Source organism: Oncorhynchus keta, unplaced genomic scaffold (assembly GCF_023373465.1).
Source record: "Oncorhynchus keta strain PuntledgeMale-10-30-2019 unplaced genomic scaffold, Oket_V2 Un_contig_777_pilon_pilon, whole genome shotgun sequence".
In the NCBI taxonomy this organism is placed as follows: domain Eukaryota; kingdom Metazoa; phylum Chordata; class Actinopteri; order Salmoniformes; family Salmonidae; genus Oncorhynchus; species Oncorhynchus keta.
The window spans coordinates 1-14421 of record NW_026289673.1 but is presented as its reverse complement, the minus strand read 5'-3'; the positions used below and the strand labels follow the sequence as shown (position 1 = coordinate 14421).

Below are 14421 nucleotides of genomic sequence, written 5' to 3'. Positions count from 1 at the left end.
TATTGATGTTGGTATTGTTGTGCGTAGCTATGTTTTACAGCGAGCTAGCTACTTCACATGCTGATATTGATGTTGGTATTGTTGTGCGTAGCTATGTTTTACAGCGAGCTAGCTACTTCACATGCTGATATTGATGTTGGTATTGTTGTGCGTAGCTATGTTTTACAGCTAGCTAGCTAACTGGCCAGCCAGCCCAGAGAGAGAGTATTGCATTGAGGGTTTTGTAGTAGACTTGAGCTACAACATATTTCCAAAAACTATTTTCACATGTTTCTACCAACCTTGTTATAATGACCAAATGATTATAACTTGTTCCAAAGAAAATATTAAAATATGAGTGTTATTTAACACTTAATCATATGAATTAGGGCTGGATTATCCCTTTAATCCATGTTGAATTCAGGCTGTAACACAACAACATGTGGAATAAGTCCAGGGGTAAGAATACTTTCTGAAGGCTCTGTGTGAACCTCATCTTAAAGCTATAACCCTTCATTGAAACAATAACAAAGCAGTCACCAGCCTGTTTTGGGAAAAAGCTTAGCGATGGTCCTGGAGAAATATAGCCAGACTTAAATTCATAGACAGAGCTATGGATGCAAGGACTGACCATCCATTATATCACAATTATAGATTTAGATTATTAACATTTGCATTGTTTGAGAGAGAGAGAGAGAGAGAGAGAGAGAGAGAGAGAGAGAGAGAGAGAGAGAGAGTAGTGGAAAAGTGCTATTTAATATAAAAATCCAAATCCCTCCCAGCCAGGCAGCTGCTGGAGGATCTGTGGTAGCAGACCGACTGTTAAATGTCATCCACACATTGTGCCATTATTAAGGAAGCGTGACAGGTTGAATCAGCTGTACTCAGGCACACTCTCAACTTCATCAGATTGTGAATAAGATCAGAAGGTTGTCTGCAGCCGTGGAGAATGTGGGCAGAGCGTATCTTATTATTTTGCCCTCCAGCCTAGCTGGGCAAATGCCACTTCATCCACGCAATCTGCATCTACATGAAAATAAGAGTTTTTTTCCCCCCTAACGTTAAGGACAGTCTAGATTCTGTATGGCACAGAAATGTATTGAAGTTGAGAAATGAGTTGTACTGTACATGCATACTGCATTAGTTGTCATTAGCCCAAAACGTGTGTAGGATCGTGTTTAGAGAGCCATGGCTTTGACCCAGATAGTATCCACTGCTGTTCACACGGTTTCAGTTCAGTTATTCCTTCTCTATAATAAGTCTTCAACACGCCTGTATCAGTATTACTGGCTGCCTTGACAGGAACGGATTTCGCTAGTTCAGTTTCTCTTAACGTGACAGTGATGCAGGGTGCTATGGATTTAGAATGATGTGGAACTGGGAATGCTAACCATGCAGGCTGGGGGTGAGACACTACCACCCTACAGATGGACCTGATTTGTCTCCAGAAATATCCCTCCGTTTCTCAGATTTAATGGCTGAAAGCTACGTGAGTCATCACGACACGGGGAAAGACTTTTCCTTGGCTGGGCCCTCGATGTAGCCTAAGTTGAGCTATAATTTAATGTCACTTCACACACAGGATGCCTTCAGTTCAATGTAGATGCGTCCCAATTGGTACCCTATCTCCTATATAGTGCTATATAGGGTGTAATTTGGGATGCAAGCTCGGCAATCTGTGAGGCTTGGAGAAGAAGCCTGGCTATTTACACTCCTCTGTCACCCCGTCAGGGAGATAAAGCTTGGCCATTCATCAGTTCTAGTTACACCTCTGTCTAGTCTACTCTATGGGGGTTAAAGTGGAATTACGACCCAGGCCCTCTGCTCACCTTTAACTCTCCATATTTGTTCCTGTTTTGTTTTATGAGCACAATTTAATGTTAATGACGTGTCATCACTCAGGTTCACACGGAGATCGATGGGAGAGGGTTGTTTCTGAACTACAATAATGGAGGAGGTCAGGGAAGAGTGGAGGGAGAGGGGAGAGTGGAGGGAGAGAGGAAAGAGTGGAGGGTGAGAGGGAGGGAAGAGTGGAGGGAGAGAGGGAAGGGTGGAGGGAGAGAGGGAAGAGTGGAGGGAGAGAGGGAAGGGTGGAGGGAGAGAGGGAAGGGTGGAGGGGGAGAGGGAAGGGTGGAGGGAGAGAGGGAAGGGTGGAGGGAGATAGGGAAGGGTGGAGGGGGAGAGGGAAGGGTGGAGGGGGAGAGGGAAGGGTGGAGGGAGAGAGGGAAGGGTGGAGGGAGAGAGGGAAGGGTGGAGGGAGAGAGGGAAGGGTGGAGGGAGAGAGGGAAGAGTGGAGGGAGAGAGGGAAGGGTGGAGGGAGAGAGGGAAGGGTGGAGGGAGAGAGGGAAGGGTGGAGGGAGAGAGAGTGAAGAGTGGAGGGAAGAGTGGAGGGAGAGAGGGAAGGGTGGAGGGAGAGGGGGAAGGGTGGAGGGAGAGAGGGAAGGGTGGAGGGAGAGAGGGAAGGGTGGAGGGGGAGAGGGAAGGGTGGAGGGAGAGAGAGGGGAGAGTGGAGGGAGAGGAGAGGGTGGAAGGAGAGAGGAAAGGGTGGAAGGGAAGAGTGGAGGGAGAGAGGGAAGAGTGGAGGGAGAGGGTGAGTGGGAGGGTGGAAGGAGAGAGGGAAGAGTGGAGGGTGAGAGGGAAGAGTGGAGGGTGAGAGGGAAGAGTGGAGGGTGAGAGGGAAGAGTGGAGGGTGAGAGGGAAGAGTGGAGGGGGAGAGGGAAGAGTGGAGGGTGAGTGGGAGAGGGAAGAGTGGAGGGTGAGAGGGAAGAGTGGAGGGAGAGGGTGAGAGGGAAGAGTGGAAGGTGAGAGGGGAGAGTGGAGGGTGAGAGGGAAGAGTGGAAGGGGAGAGTGGAGGGTGAGTGGGAGGGTGGAAGGAGAGAGGGAAGAGTGGAGGGTGAGAGGGAAGAGTGGAGGGAGAGGGTGAGAGGGAAGATAGGATCGAGATAGGGAAGAGGATGTGAGAGGGAAGGTGGTGCAGATAAGTGGAGATATGGTTGGGGGGACAGTTTGTATCTCATATAAGTATGTCTGTTATATAGTGCACTGCATATATACATGTGTAGGATCTTAATTTGATCACTTTTTTGTTACAGAAATGTTCCTGCACCACAGGAAATGTAGATGAGCTTTGGGATTTACATACATTCACTGAAAGCCCACACCAACACACAGTTATATTAACAGTATTGCACTTTTCATGTAGCCTAATTAGCTAACCACCAATCAAGCAACATTGTAAATTAAACGTTAAAATCCTGTTGCAATATTATTTTGCTGTGACAATTCAGGTCAAATTAAAATCCTACATCTGTAGGCAAACTAATGTAGGCCCCTACAACAAACTTGATATTGTGTAGTTAGTATGAAAGCAGATTGGGCATCAACTAGGACTGGTCAATTTTTGTGTTGTCATCTGTATTTCATGTTTCAGTTTTCTCCTTTCTCAGTATGTTCAGGTTGCCTGCTGACTTCTATGTGACTTTCAACCTCAAGAGGATGTCTCTCTGGTTAATCACAGGCTTGTGTTGTCCCTCTGCACTTTATTGGGAGATTTACTCCTAGCGGCAGTGGTGTTTACTCTTATCTGGTGTTCTGCACAATGGCTTAGCTGCCTCACATAAGCTACACTACTTTAGAAACATTTGATGGAATTCTCTTTGGAGGACTGAGGACACCATATATGGAAAACTGTGAAATAAATGTTTCCCAGCCATGCAATACATCATTGTTATGTAAAACCTCCCTCTAATAGGTTTTCTATGGGTGACCTCTAGTCTTGTTTAAATGTGTCTAGCCTGCCTGCCACAATGTTTTCTTCCTTTGAGCACCTCTATACACAAGCTGTGATTGGTTGTGAATCAAAAGGCTTAATGAATAAGGGAGCTGTGGAGAGTCATTTTCAATAAAGATGTACATTACTCCTGGGTGCCGAGGTGTCAGAAGACTCCTTTCTCCCCACAGAAGATTAGTCAGAGGTCCTTTTCTCACATGACTGATCTTAGAGCCGAGGCACGCTGCGGTGCCTTCACACAAACACACTGAAATAGTCCCATACGTTCAGTAGGCCTCAGATTCAGAGGCAATGCATGGACCCTAATGAAGATGTCTCTCTGTGCTGTGAAGGTACCTAAACCTGCCTCTGTGTTTCTCTCACTCTCTTTCTCTCTCTTTGTCTCTCTCTCTTCTCCCCCTCTCTCCATCTTTCTATCTCTCTCTATCTCTCTCTCTCTCTCTCTCTCTCTCTCTTCCTCTCCTCTCTCTCTCTCTCCCTCCTCCACAGCCTGGTCAGAGACAGCAGGATCCTACCTGTTGTCTTTCAAGTCATGGCGGTAAGTTAAGAGCCCCACTTAAAATGCTGCTTTTTGTCCTTAATACTAAAATCTTATGTTCCAGGAAACTGCTTTGGTGTGCGGTTTTATTTATCACTTGTGTTTCCTGCCCGACTTTTCATTTCCAGGCTCAAGAAAAAAGCTATCTCCTAAAAATATAAGTGGTTTGTCAAATTCCCACCTCCACTCGACTCTGAGTCTGTGTCTCTCTCCGTCGTTCAGACGGCCCGAGGTGGAAACTAGTGGAGAGGAATGTTAAGATGAAAGCCATATTACAAACCACCTTGCTCCCCCCACCTCGCTTTTTTATTCTCTGTCATGAAAATATATGAGTCCCATTGGGTGGAGAAGACTTTGGGCTATTGGAACATAATTCAAAGGCTGTTATGTGGGGGAATTCTGCTGGGCCAGACATTTTAGCTCGTAAAAACGCCTCCCATCCACCCCACCCCCATCCCAACGCCTGCCTTTCTCTCTCTCTGTCATTTCAGGCCGAGTCCGTTTTGCACCAGCAGCGCTCGTTTGCCAGGGTTCTTTATTGATTTATTATGCAAATGTGTGTGCTGTGCGGTGGTGACCCATCACAGTACATTGTGTAATTGAGTGACGGAGGGAGCGGAACAGCCTTTTGAGGGGCTGTGCTTAATGGAGTGAGAATATGAAGTGGTCGTCGTCCCCCAGCTCCTACAACAGGTTACATATTTATCAGACCAGAACGCTTATTTCAGTAAACAGCCAATTCCCCCTTGACCTCAATCCGCCAGTAACTGCTCTGCACTCTTTAATGAACTTATCGCTTGGGTGACTTCTCAGACACGTTGCCACTGCATGTAAGAACACTTTGAGAAACATCACACAGACGGAATCAGTTAGCTGTTAGGTTGATTGTCCTTACGTGTTGTGTTGCTTTCCACGGGGCTCTTCTTCTATGTTTTGGAGGTATAGTTGTGTTGCTTTCCACGGGGCTCTTCTTCTATGTTTTGGAGGTATAGTTGTGTTGCTTTCCACGGGTCTCTTCTTCTATGTTTTGGAGGTATAGTTGTGTTGCTTTCCACGGGTCTCTTCTTCTATGTTTTGGAGGTATAGTTGTGTTGCTTTCCACGGGTCTCTTCTATGTTTTGGAGGTATAGTTGTTGTTTCCACTCTTCTATGCTTTCTATGTTTTGGAGGTATAGTTGTGTTGCTTTCCACGGGTCTCTTCTTCTATGTTTTGGAGGTATAGTTGTGTTGCTTTCCACGGGTCTCTTCTTCTATGTTTTGGAGATATAGTTGTGTTGCTTTCCACAGGTCTCTTCTATGTTTTGGAGGTATAGTTGTGTTGCTTTCCACGGGTCTCTTCTTCTATGTTTTGGAGGTATAGTTGTGTTGCTTTCCACGGGTCTCTTCTTCTATGGTTTGGAGGTATAGGCCAGGCCTAACCATGGTAGTACCAACTAGGACATATGTAGACTTCATCACATGCATGTCATCATTACATTTAGAGGACCTAATGTTCTGAATTAGTGATTCAATGAAATAAGTTCTAGAATGCGTTAGAAAAGCCTCCCTCCACACAGTTTAACACCATACAATGCAGTGTTACATACCCAGCCATACAGGAAGGAGAGCCATTTAGTGTGCATTACCAGCCAATCAGGAAGAAGAGCCATTTAGTGTGCATTACCAGCCGATCAGGAAGGAGAGCCATTTAGTGTGCATTACCAGCCAATCAGGAAGGAGAGCCATTTAGTGTGCATTACCAGCCAATCAGGAAGGAGAGCCATTTAGTGTGCATTACCAGCCAATCAGGAAGGAGAGCCATTTAGTGTGCATTACCAGCCAATCAGGAAGGAGAGCCATTTAAGTGTGCATTACCAGCCAATCAGGAAGGAGAGCCATTTAGTGTGCATTACCAGCCAATCAGGAAGGAGAGCCATTTAGTGTGCATTACCAGCCAATCAGGAAGGAGAGCCATTTAGTGTGCATAACCAGCCAATCAGGAAGGAGAGCCATTTAGTGTGCATTACCAGCCAATCAGGAAGGAGAGCCATTTAGTGTGCATTACCAGCCGATCAGTGTCATGCAGGTCAACCACTTGCTCTATCCAATATAGACTCAGTCTGGACTCTATCACACACTAATCCTGCTCTCCTCTCCACCGTTGGAGGGTTCACCATTCATATAGTGCCTAGTTGTTACACCTACAGGACATACACTATGGCCAGTCCATTACAGGCTTTACAGATACATAGTGACAGGATTAAATCAGCTCTTCTCACTCTCACTTAACTGTAGTCACCATGTGTGTGTAGTGAGTGTACCAAATGGAAGCATATTCCCTATATGGTGCACTGCTTTTGACCTATGGGCCCTGGTCAAAAGTAGTGCACTACATAGGGAATAGGGTTCACTTTTGGGACGTATACCATACCTTTTAACTTTACTCTGAACCGCAATGGCTTGCCTTCTCCAATCCAATGGAAGCTGATATGCGGGTTTGGTCGGGATCGTATCAAATTGCTTTTTCGCGACACAGTTAGTGCAGACTGCAGTAGTAATAGCTGTCCACTTATTTACTTTTAAGGCCAGCTCAGCAGTTTCACGGACTGGCATTGATTCGGGCCAGAGACGGCATGAAAGTGGTCCGCGGACGGAGCCGTAATGCACCTCACTAATGAGTGTGGCGAGGAAGACGGTGGTGATTGACAGTGGCATTGATTGAGTTTGGTCCAACATCAGCAGACTGATCCTTAAGCAAGTGTTTAGGGAGCTTGACTCTGGTTACAACAAGAGCCCCAAGTAACAATGCTAGGCTCTAGCCCTCCTTTCCTGCTGTCCTGAATTTAATGTCTGGAGACTGAAGCTCACGTCTAGTTTGTTGTGGCTGCTGCAATGCATCATGGTCTTTTACTGATGATCATGATTGATTGTGTTAAGGAGAATGCTTGAGACTTGAGACCCCTCACATGTCCCTATTTTAACAGCTTTGTTTTAAAGGTTCATGTTGGCATAGAAGTTAATGAACAAAGATGGTCGGTGGAGTGGTCCCCCTCCCTGTTGCAGGATGGCTTTATCTCTGCCTTCCCCTGATTGTAGTGCCTCTACCCCATATTCAATTTGATGTCATCTGATAGTGTAAATCTAATTGGAAGAAAATCCATTTTGCCTGTGTGTGGGGGGAAGGTAGGTAGGAATGTACAGTCGGTGGACTCTGTATGAGTTTGTGAGCTCTAAGAGAGAAATGAGAATCTAATAGAACAAGAGGTTTATACAGCTAGCTCTGATTGCAACATTGCTGGTATTAGGAGAATAGTTACGCTCCCCTCTGCCATTCTCATTAACAACAGCAGAGAAGAAAAGTCTGCATTGCGACAAATATTGATCTGGAGACCAAATTACAGCTTGAAAGAAAGTCAAATAGCAGACATAAACACTGCCTTTTGTTGTACTGCAAAGCTACTTTTCAGAGCTTGTTTTACACTGTAGGACACACTGAAGAAGAAGAATCCTTTTTAATCCATTTGCCTTGCAGTCAACAGAAATTCATTGACTGCTTATCCCCTCGCAAAGACACACACACACACACACACACACACACACACACACACACACACACACACACACACACACACACACACACACACACACACACACACACACACACACACACACACACACACACACACACACACACACACACACAGGATTGAAGTTAGTTCGGAAGAGGCAGCCAAGCAGCTACATAGGAGTTTGAGGTTCTGGGATTGGGCCTGTGATAGTGAGACTCCAGTCTAGTTCCATGTAAACCAACACAGAGATACATACGTTGAGTTGAGAACTGATGTGATTGTTGGTTCAGACTGTGAGGCCAGAGGCAGCCAATGGTATGTTTGGGTTGTGATGATGAGATCTGAAGTTAGCATTATAGATGATGAGAGATCAAGTCAAGCTGCAGGCAGACAGCACAATTCCATTACACATCTGATAAGATACAGAAATGAGGACATGCTTTTTCGGGAGGCGATAAAAAGTTGTTTTTCTTCCCTTCCTTATTTTGTCAGTATGTTTCTATCTCCTGCTTTTGGATTCAACTCTGTCATCTGTCAGAAAGGACGCAGCCACACAGCCATATACGTTTCTCCTCCATGTGTCTCCCTATTCATCCTTATCAAATCAAACCAGTCTTTGTGTTAAACAAAGTGTTTATAGGAAGTAGTGAGTCAATCAGTTGAGCCCATCAGGGTTTAGGTCTAGGCCCACACATGTATCTCTTCATTAAGGGCTGTTGATATCTGCATGACACCTGCTCTTCTCAAGTGGCCTAGCAGAGAAAACAGGTGGAAAAGCGATGGTTCTGGGTCTTGAGATTCCATGGCTAATTTATCCAGGAGACTGAGGAGACTCCCTGAGCTACTGGCCCAACTCTGTGCTTCTCTCTCTGCTTCTCTCTGCCTTCCTGTCAGCCTGTAAACTGTGGAAGCCCCTTGAACAAAAATCGTCTGGGCCCTAATTATGGCTGCATTGATTTTGTGTGTGTGTGTGTGTGTGTGTGTGTGTGTGTGTGTGTGTGTGTTTTCGTGTGGCGTGTGCCAGTGTAGCTGCGGCGTGCGTGCGTGTACTGTGTGTTTAATCCACCCTGGCCTAGATCCCAGACATCCTAGCTCAGGCCTTCATTGCCTACCTACTTATTATGTTCATAATCCAACCCTGCTCACAGGATAATTACACAACCTTCACCAAGGCTCATCAGATAATTACACAACCTTCACCAAGGCTCACCAGATAATTACACAACCTTCACCAAGGCTCACCAGATAATTACACAACCTTCACCAAGGCTCACCAGATAATTACACAACCTTCACCAAGGCTCACCAGATAATTACACAACCTTCACCAAGGCTCACCAGATAATTACACAACCTTCACCAAGGCTCACCAGATAATTACACAACCTTCACCAAGGCTCATCAGATAATTACACAACCTTCACCAAGGCTCACCAGATAATTACACAACCTTCACCAAGGCTCATCAGATAATTACACAACCTTCACCAAGGCTCACCAGATAATTACACAACCTTCACCAAGGCTCATCAGATAATTACACAACCTTCACCAAGGCTCACCAGATAATTACACAACCTTCACCAAGGCTCATCAGATAATTACACAACCTTCACCAAGGCTCACCAGATAATTACACAACCTTCACCAAGGCTCATCAGATAATTACACAACCTTCACCAAGGCTCATCCCCTGCACCCTGCTCAGCAGATAATTACACAACCTTCACCAAGGCTCATCCCCTGCACCCTGCTCATCAGATAATTACACAACCTTCACCAAGGCTCATCCCCTGCACCCTGCTCATCAGATAATTACACAACCTTCACCAAGGCTCATCCCTTGCACCCTGCTCAGCAGATAATTACACAACCTTCACCAAGGCTCATCCCCTGCACCCTGCTCATCAGATAATTACACAACCTTCACCAAGGCTCATCCCCTGCACCCTGCTCAGCAGATAATTACACAACCTTCACCAAGGCTCATCCCTTGCACCCTGCTCAGCAGATAATTACACAACCTTCACCAAGGCTCATCCCCTGCACCCTGCTCAGCAGATAATTACACAACCTTCACCAAGGCTCATCCTCCCCCTCCCAATAATTAACCTCCAAGGCTCCCCCTGCACCCTCCTCCCAGATAATCCCCAACCTTCCCCATCTCCCCTGCCCCTGCTCCCAGATAATTACACAAGCTCCCCTCATCTCCTCCTCCCTCTCCCCAAGCTCCCACATCTCCCTCCTCCCTCTCCCCAAGCTGCCCTATCTCCCTCCTCCCTCTCCCCAAGCTCCCCCATCTCCCTCTCCCCAAGCTGCCCTATCTCACTCCTCCCTCTCCCCAAGCTCCCCCATCTCCCTCTCCCCCAAGCTCCCCATCTCCCTCCTCCCTCTCCCCAAGCTCCCCCATCTCCCCCTCTCCCCAAGCTCCCCCATCTCCCTCTCCCCAAGCTCCCCCCATCTCCCTCTCCCCAAGCTCCCCCATCTCCCTCTCCCCAAGCTGCCCTATCTCCCTCCTCCCTCTCCCCAAGCTCCCCCATCTCCCTCTCCCCAAGCTCCCCCATCTCCCTCTCCCCAAGCTGCCCTATCTCCCCCTCCCTCTCCCAGATCTCCCCCAAGCTCTCCCTCTCCCCAAGCTCCCCTATCTCCCTCTCCCCAAGCTCCCCCATCTCCCTCCCCAAGCCCTCTCCCCAAGCTCCCCCATCTCCCTCTCCCCAAGCTCCCCCATCTCCCTCCTCCCTCTCCCCAAGCTCCCCCATCTCCCTCCTCCCCAAGCTCCCCATCTCCCCCTCTCCCTCCTCCCTCTCCCCATCTCCCTCTCCCCAAGCTCCCCCATCTCCCTCTCCCTCTCCCCAAGATCCCCCATCTCCCTCCTCCCTCTCCCCAAGCTCCCCCATCTCCCTCCTCCCTCTCCCCAAGCTCCCCTGCTCCTCTGCCGTCCTTCATCTAGCCCTCAACCAGGTCCTGAAGATGCTTCCCCTCTCAAAAGTTAAGATGCTAATGACTATTCTTCATTAAAGCTCAGTTATTTCTTCAATCATCATCAGATCTAGGCCCTTAAGATGGCACACACAGGTGTATCTAGACCCTGTGAAAGGTATAATGTAAGCAGCAGATGATAATGTAGTCAATACAAATGCAGAATGTTAGCTACTGTATGCTTCAGTTTTCAGAATAAGACGTACTGTGGGTGCAGGGGACAGTAGTGGTGAAAACAAGAGTACTGCAGAAGCATTGCTAAGGCAGATTTGCTCAAATCCATCCCTAAGGCTCTCAATATTTGAGGATTGCCCTGAAAGACTGTGTGCTTCCACACAGGGGTTTTTGCCATTCCTTTCCCTCGCCCCCTATTCATTTCTCCTGTGTCTTTATTCCATGTTGTGTTCTCTCCAGGAGCACCAGGACAACATCCTGGGTGGAACCATGCAGAAGGCCATGGCTCTCCTCAGCAACCTGACTGGACAGAAAGACGTGGATCTACAACCCTTCTACCAACAAGGTACGGTGCACTGCCTCACACAAATGAATGCATTGGACCGTATCTAGGCCTAACAGTTTCCACCCCATTTACAAAGAACACCTTGCACAACTCCCATGTGGTTCCGTGTGACTTAGTTGGTAGAACATGCCGCTCGCAACGCCAGGGTTGTGGGTTCAATTCCCATGGGGGACCAGTATGAAAATGTTTGCACTCTGGATAAGAGCATCTACTAAATGACTCACTACTGTAAGTCTCTCTGGATAAGAGCATCTACTAAATGACTCACTACTGTAAGTCTCTCTGGATAAGAGAGTCTGCTAAATGACTCACTACTGTAAGTCTCTCTGGATAAGAGCATCTACTAAATGACTCACTACTGTAAGTCTCTCTGGATAAGAGCATCTACTAAATGACTCACTACTGTAAGTCTCTCTGGATAAGAGCATCTACTAAATGACTCACTACTGTAAGTCTCTCTGGATAAGAGCATCTACTAAATGACTCACTACTGTAAGTCTCTCTGGATAAGAGCATCTACTAAATGACTCACTACTGTAAGTCTCTCTGGATAAGAGCATCTACTAAATGACTCACTACTGTAAGTCTCTCTGGATAAGAGAGTCTACTAAATGACTCACTACTGTAAGTCTCTCTGGATAAGAGCATCTACTAAATGACTCACTACTGTAAGTCTCTCTGGATAAGAGAGTCTACTAAATGACTCACTACTGTAAGTCTCTCTGGATAAGAGCATCTACTAAATGACTCACTACTGTAAGTCTCTCTGGATAAGAGAGTCTGCTAAATGACTCACTACTGTAAGTCTCTCTGGATAAGAGCATCTACTAAATGACTCACTACTGTAAGTCTCTCTGGATAAGAGCATCTACTAAATGACTCACTACTGTAAGTCTCTCTTGGATAAGAGCATCTACTAAATGACTCATTACTGTAAGTCTCTCTGGATAAGAGCATCTACTAAATGACTCACTACTGTAAGTCTCTCTGGATAAGAGCATCTACTAAATGACTCACTACTGTAAGTCTCTCTGGATAAGAGCATCTACTAAATGACTGTGTGTGTGTAATACTGTGTAATACAACAGCCAACAGTTTCTCCATCATTGACAAAGACAATCATACACAGGTACAAAACAACCTGTGTTGATTCCTCTCCTGTGTTTTCAGTTACTGGAGTGTGTTTCCTTGCCAGTAACGCCACCCCTTTACCTTCGGCTCAGACCGCTTATTGCATTGGGATCCTGTGGTGCTTTAAGCCGTGTGTGTGTGTGTTGTGTTTGTGGTGTGTGTGTGTGTGTTTTGTGTTAGCGTAGCAGGCATGCTTTTGGTCTCCCAGCAGCAGCTGAGGAAGGAAGAATGAAAACCTCTCCTCTTCTTCCTCCACTCTATCCATCAGCAGGCTGGGCTGTGTGTCCTGTTGTGGTACTCCTATCAGTTCATCTCCTCCCTGTCTGTCCACAGACGGCCCGCACCCACCCGTCTGCCTCTCTCTCTCTTTTTCTCGCTCTACACTCAGCACACATCTGACACAATCAGCCCAGCTGCCGAGCAGCCATTTGTCTACTCCTTTACCCGCTCGGCTCTCCTGCCTTGGCATGTTTTCCTTCTCTGCCATCGCTTTTCAATGCCCAGCTGGCTGCCCGCTGCAAAAACCAGGCGCTCCATAACACTCAATTATTGAATAATAGATTCATTTTACTATGGCTGTACTGTGTTGACAGTTCTCATTAGCTAGTCGGCACAGTTAGCCCGTTAGCGCCACACGGTATCTCTCTCCCACCGCCGAGCGGCATGGAGCTGAGAGAGCCTGTCCTGTCAACCCTGTCGTGGTTCTGCATGAGCTCGGGGAGTCATAGATTCACAGCTGGGCTTCACATTCAACATGCACCTCCTAGGAGAAGGCAGGGGCACCTTGCAGATAGCAGGACTAATGAAATGCTCCTCCTAGGAGAAGGCAGGGGCACCTTGCAGATAGCAGGACTAATGAAATGCTCCTCCTAGGAGAAGGCAGGGGCACCTTGCAGATAGCAGGACTAATGAAATGCTCCTCCTAGGAGAAGGCAGGGGCACCTTGCAGATAGCAGGACTAATGAAATGCTCCTCCTAGGAGAAGGCAGGGGCACCTTGCAGATAGCAGGACTAATGAAATGCTCCTCCTAGGAGAAGGCAGGGGCACCTTGCAGATAGCAGGACTAATGAAATGCTCCTCCTAGGAGAAGGCAGGGGCACCTTGCAGATAGCAGGACTAATGAAATGCTCCTCCTAGGAGAAGGCAGGGGCACCTTGCAGATAGCAGGACTAATGAAATGCTCCTCCTAGGAGAAGGCAGGGGCACCTTGCAGATAGCAGGACTAATGAAATGCTCCTCCTAGGAGAAGGCAGGGGCACCTTGCAGATAGCAGGACTAATGAAATGCTCCTCCTAGGAGAAGGCAGGGGCACCTTGCAGATAGCAGGACTAATGAAATATGCCGGAGAAGGCAGTACCTTGAAAAACAAATGATAGTCTTACTAAGCACAAACCAGATGGGATGGCGTATCGCTGCAGAATACTGTGGTTGTCATGCTGGTTAAGTGTGCCTTGAATTCTAAATACATCACAGACAGTGTCACCAGCAAAGCACCCCCACACCATCACACCTCCAAATGTGAACTTTTAACAAGGCACACCTGATAATTGAAATGCATTCCAGGTGACTACCTCATGAAACTTGTTGAGAGAATGCCAAGAGTGTTCACAGCTGTCATCAAGGCAAAGGGTGGCTACTTTGAAGAATCTCAAATATAAAATATATTTGGATGATTTTTTGGTTACTTCATGATTCCATATGTGTTATTTCATAGTTTTGATGTCTTCACTATTATTCTACAATGTAAAAAATTATACGAATAAAGAAAAACCCTTGAATGAGTAGGTGTGTGAAAATCTTTTGACTGGTACTGTGTGTGAGAATGCCAAAGAAATTAGGTCCCAGCCGCCACTCAAAGATTGTCATTGTCCCACAGTCGCTGGACTCTGGTGGCATCTCAAACACTTGGGGTCAAAATGTGGATATATTTTTGTC

General features: G+C 46.8%; 1 protein-coding gene and 1 long non-coding RNA gene across 2 annotated transcripts in view; both read left to right on the top strand.

Moving 5' to 3' along the window:
* The window catches only part of ulk4 (unc-51 like kinase 4), a gene marked incomplete at its 3' end in the record, with an annotated part of 112954 nt that extends 101595 nt beyond the window's left edge, over positions 1-11359 (top strand). Inside the window, exons 31-32 of the mRNA XM_052511986.1 lie at positions 4259-4307; positions 11249-11359. Of these exons, the coding sequence (XP_052367946.1) occupies positions 4259-4307; positions 11249-11359 (160 nt within the window). The remainder of the gene's footprint in view (positions 1-4258; positions 4308-11248) is intronic.
* LOC127926546 (uncharacterized) lies at positions 4670-6320 on the top strand. Its single transcript, XR_008124424.1, has 3 exons — positions 4670-5387; positions 5477-6150; positions 6190-6320. It is a non-coding gene; the product is annotated as an uncharacterized LOC127926546 (long non-coding RNA).
* Positions 11360-14421: the final 3062 nt, after the last annotated feature.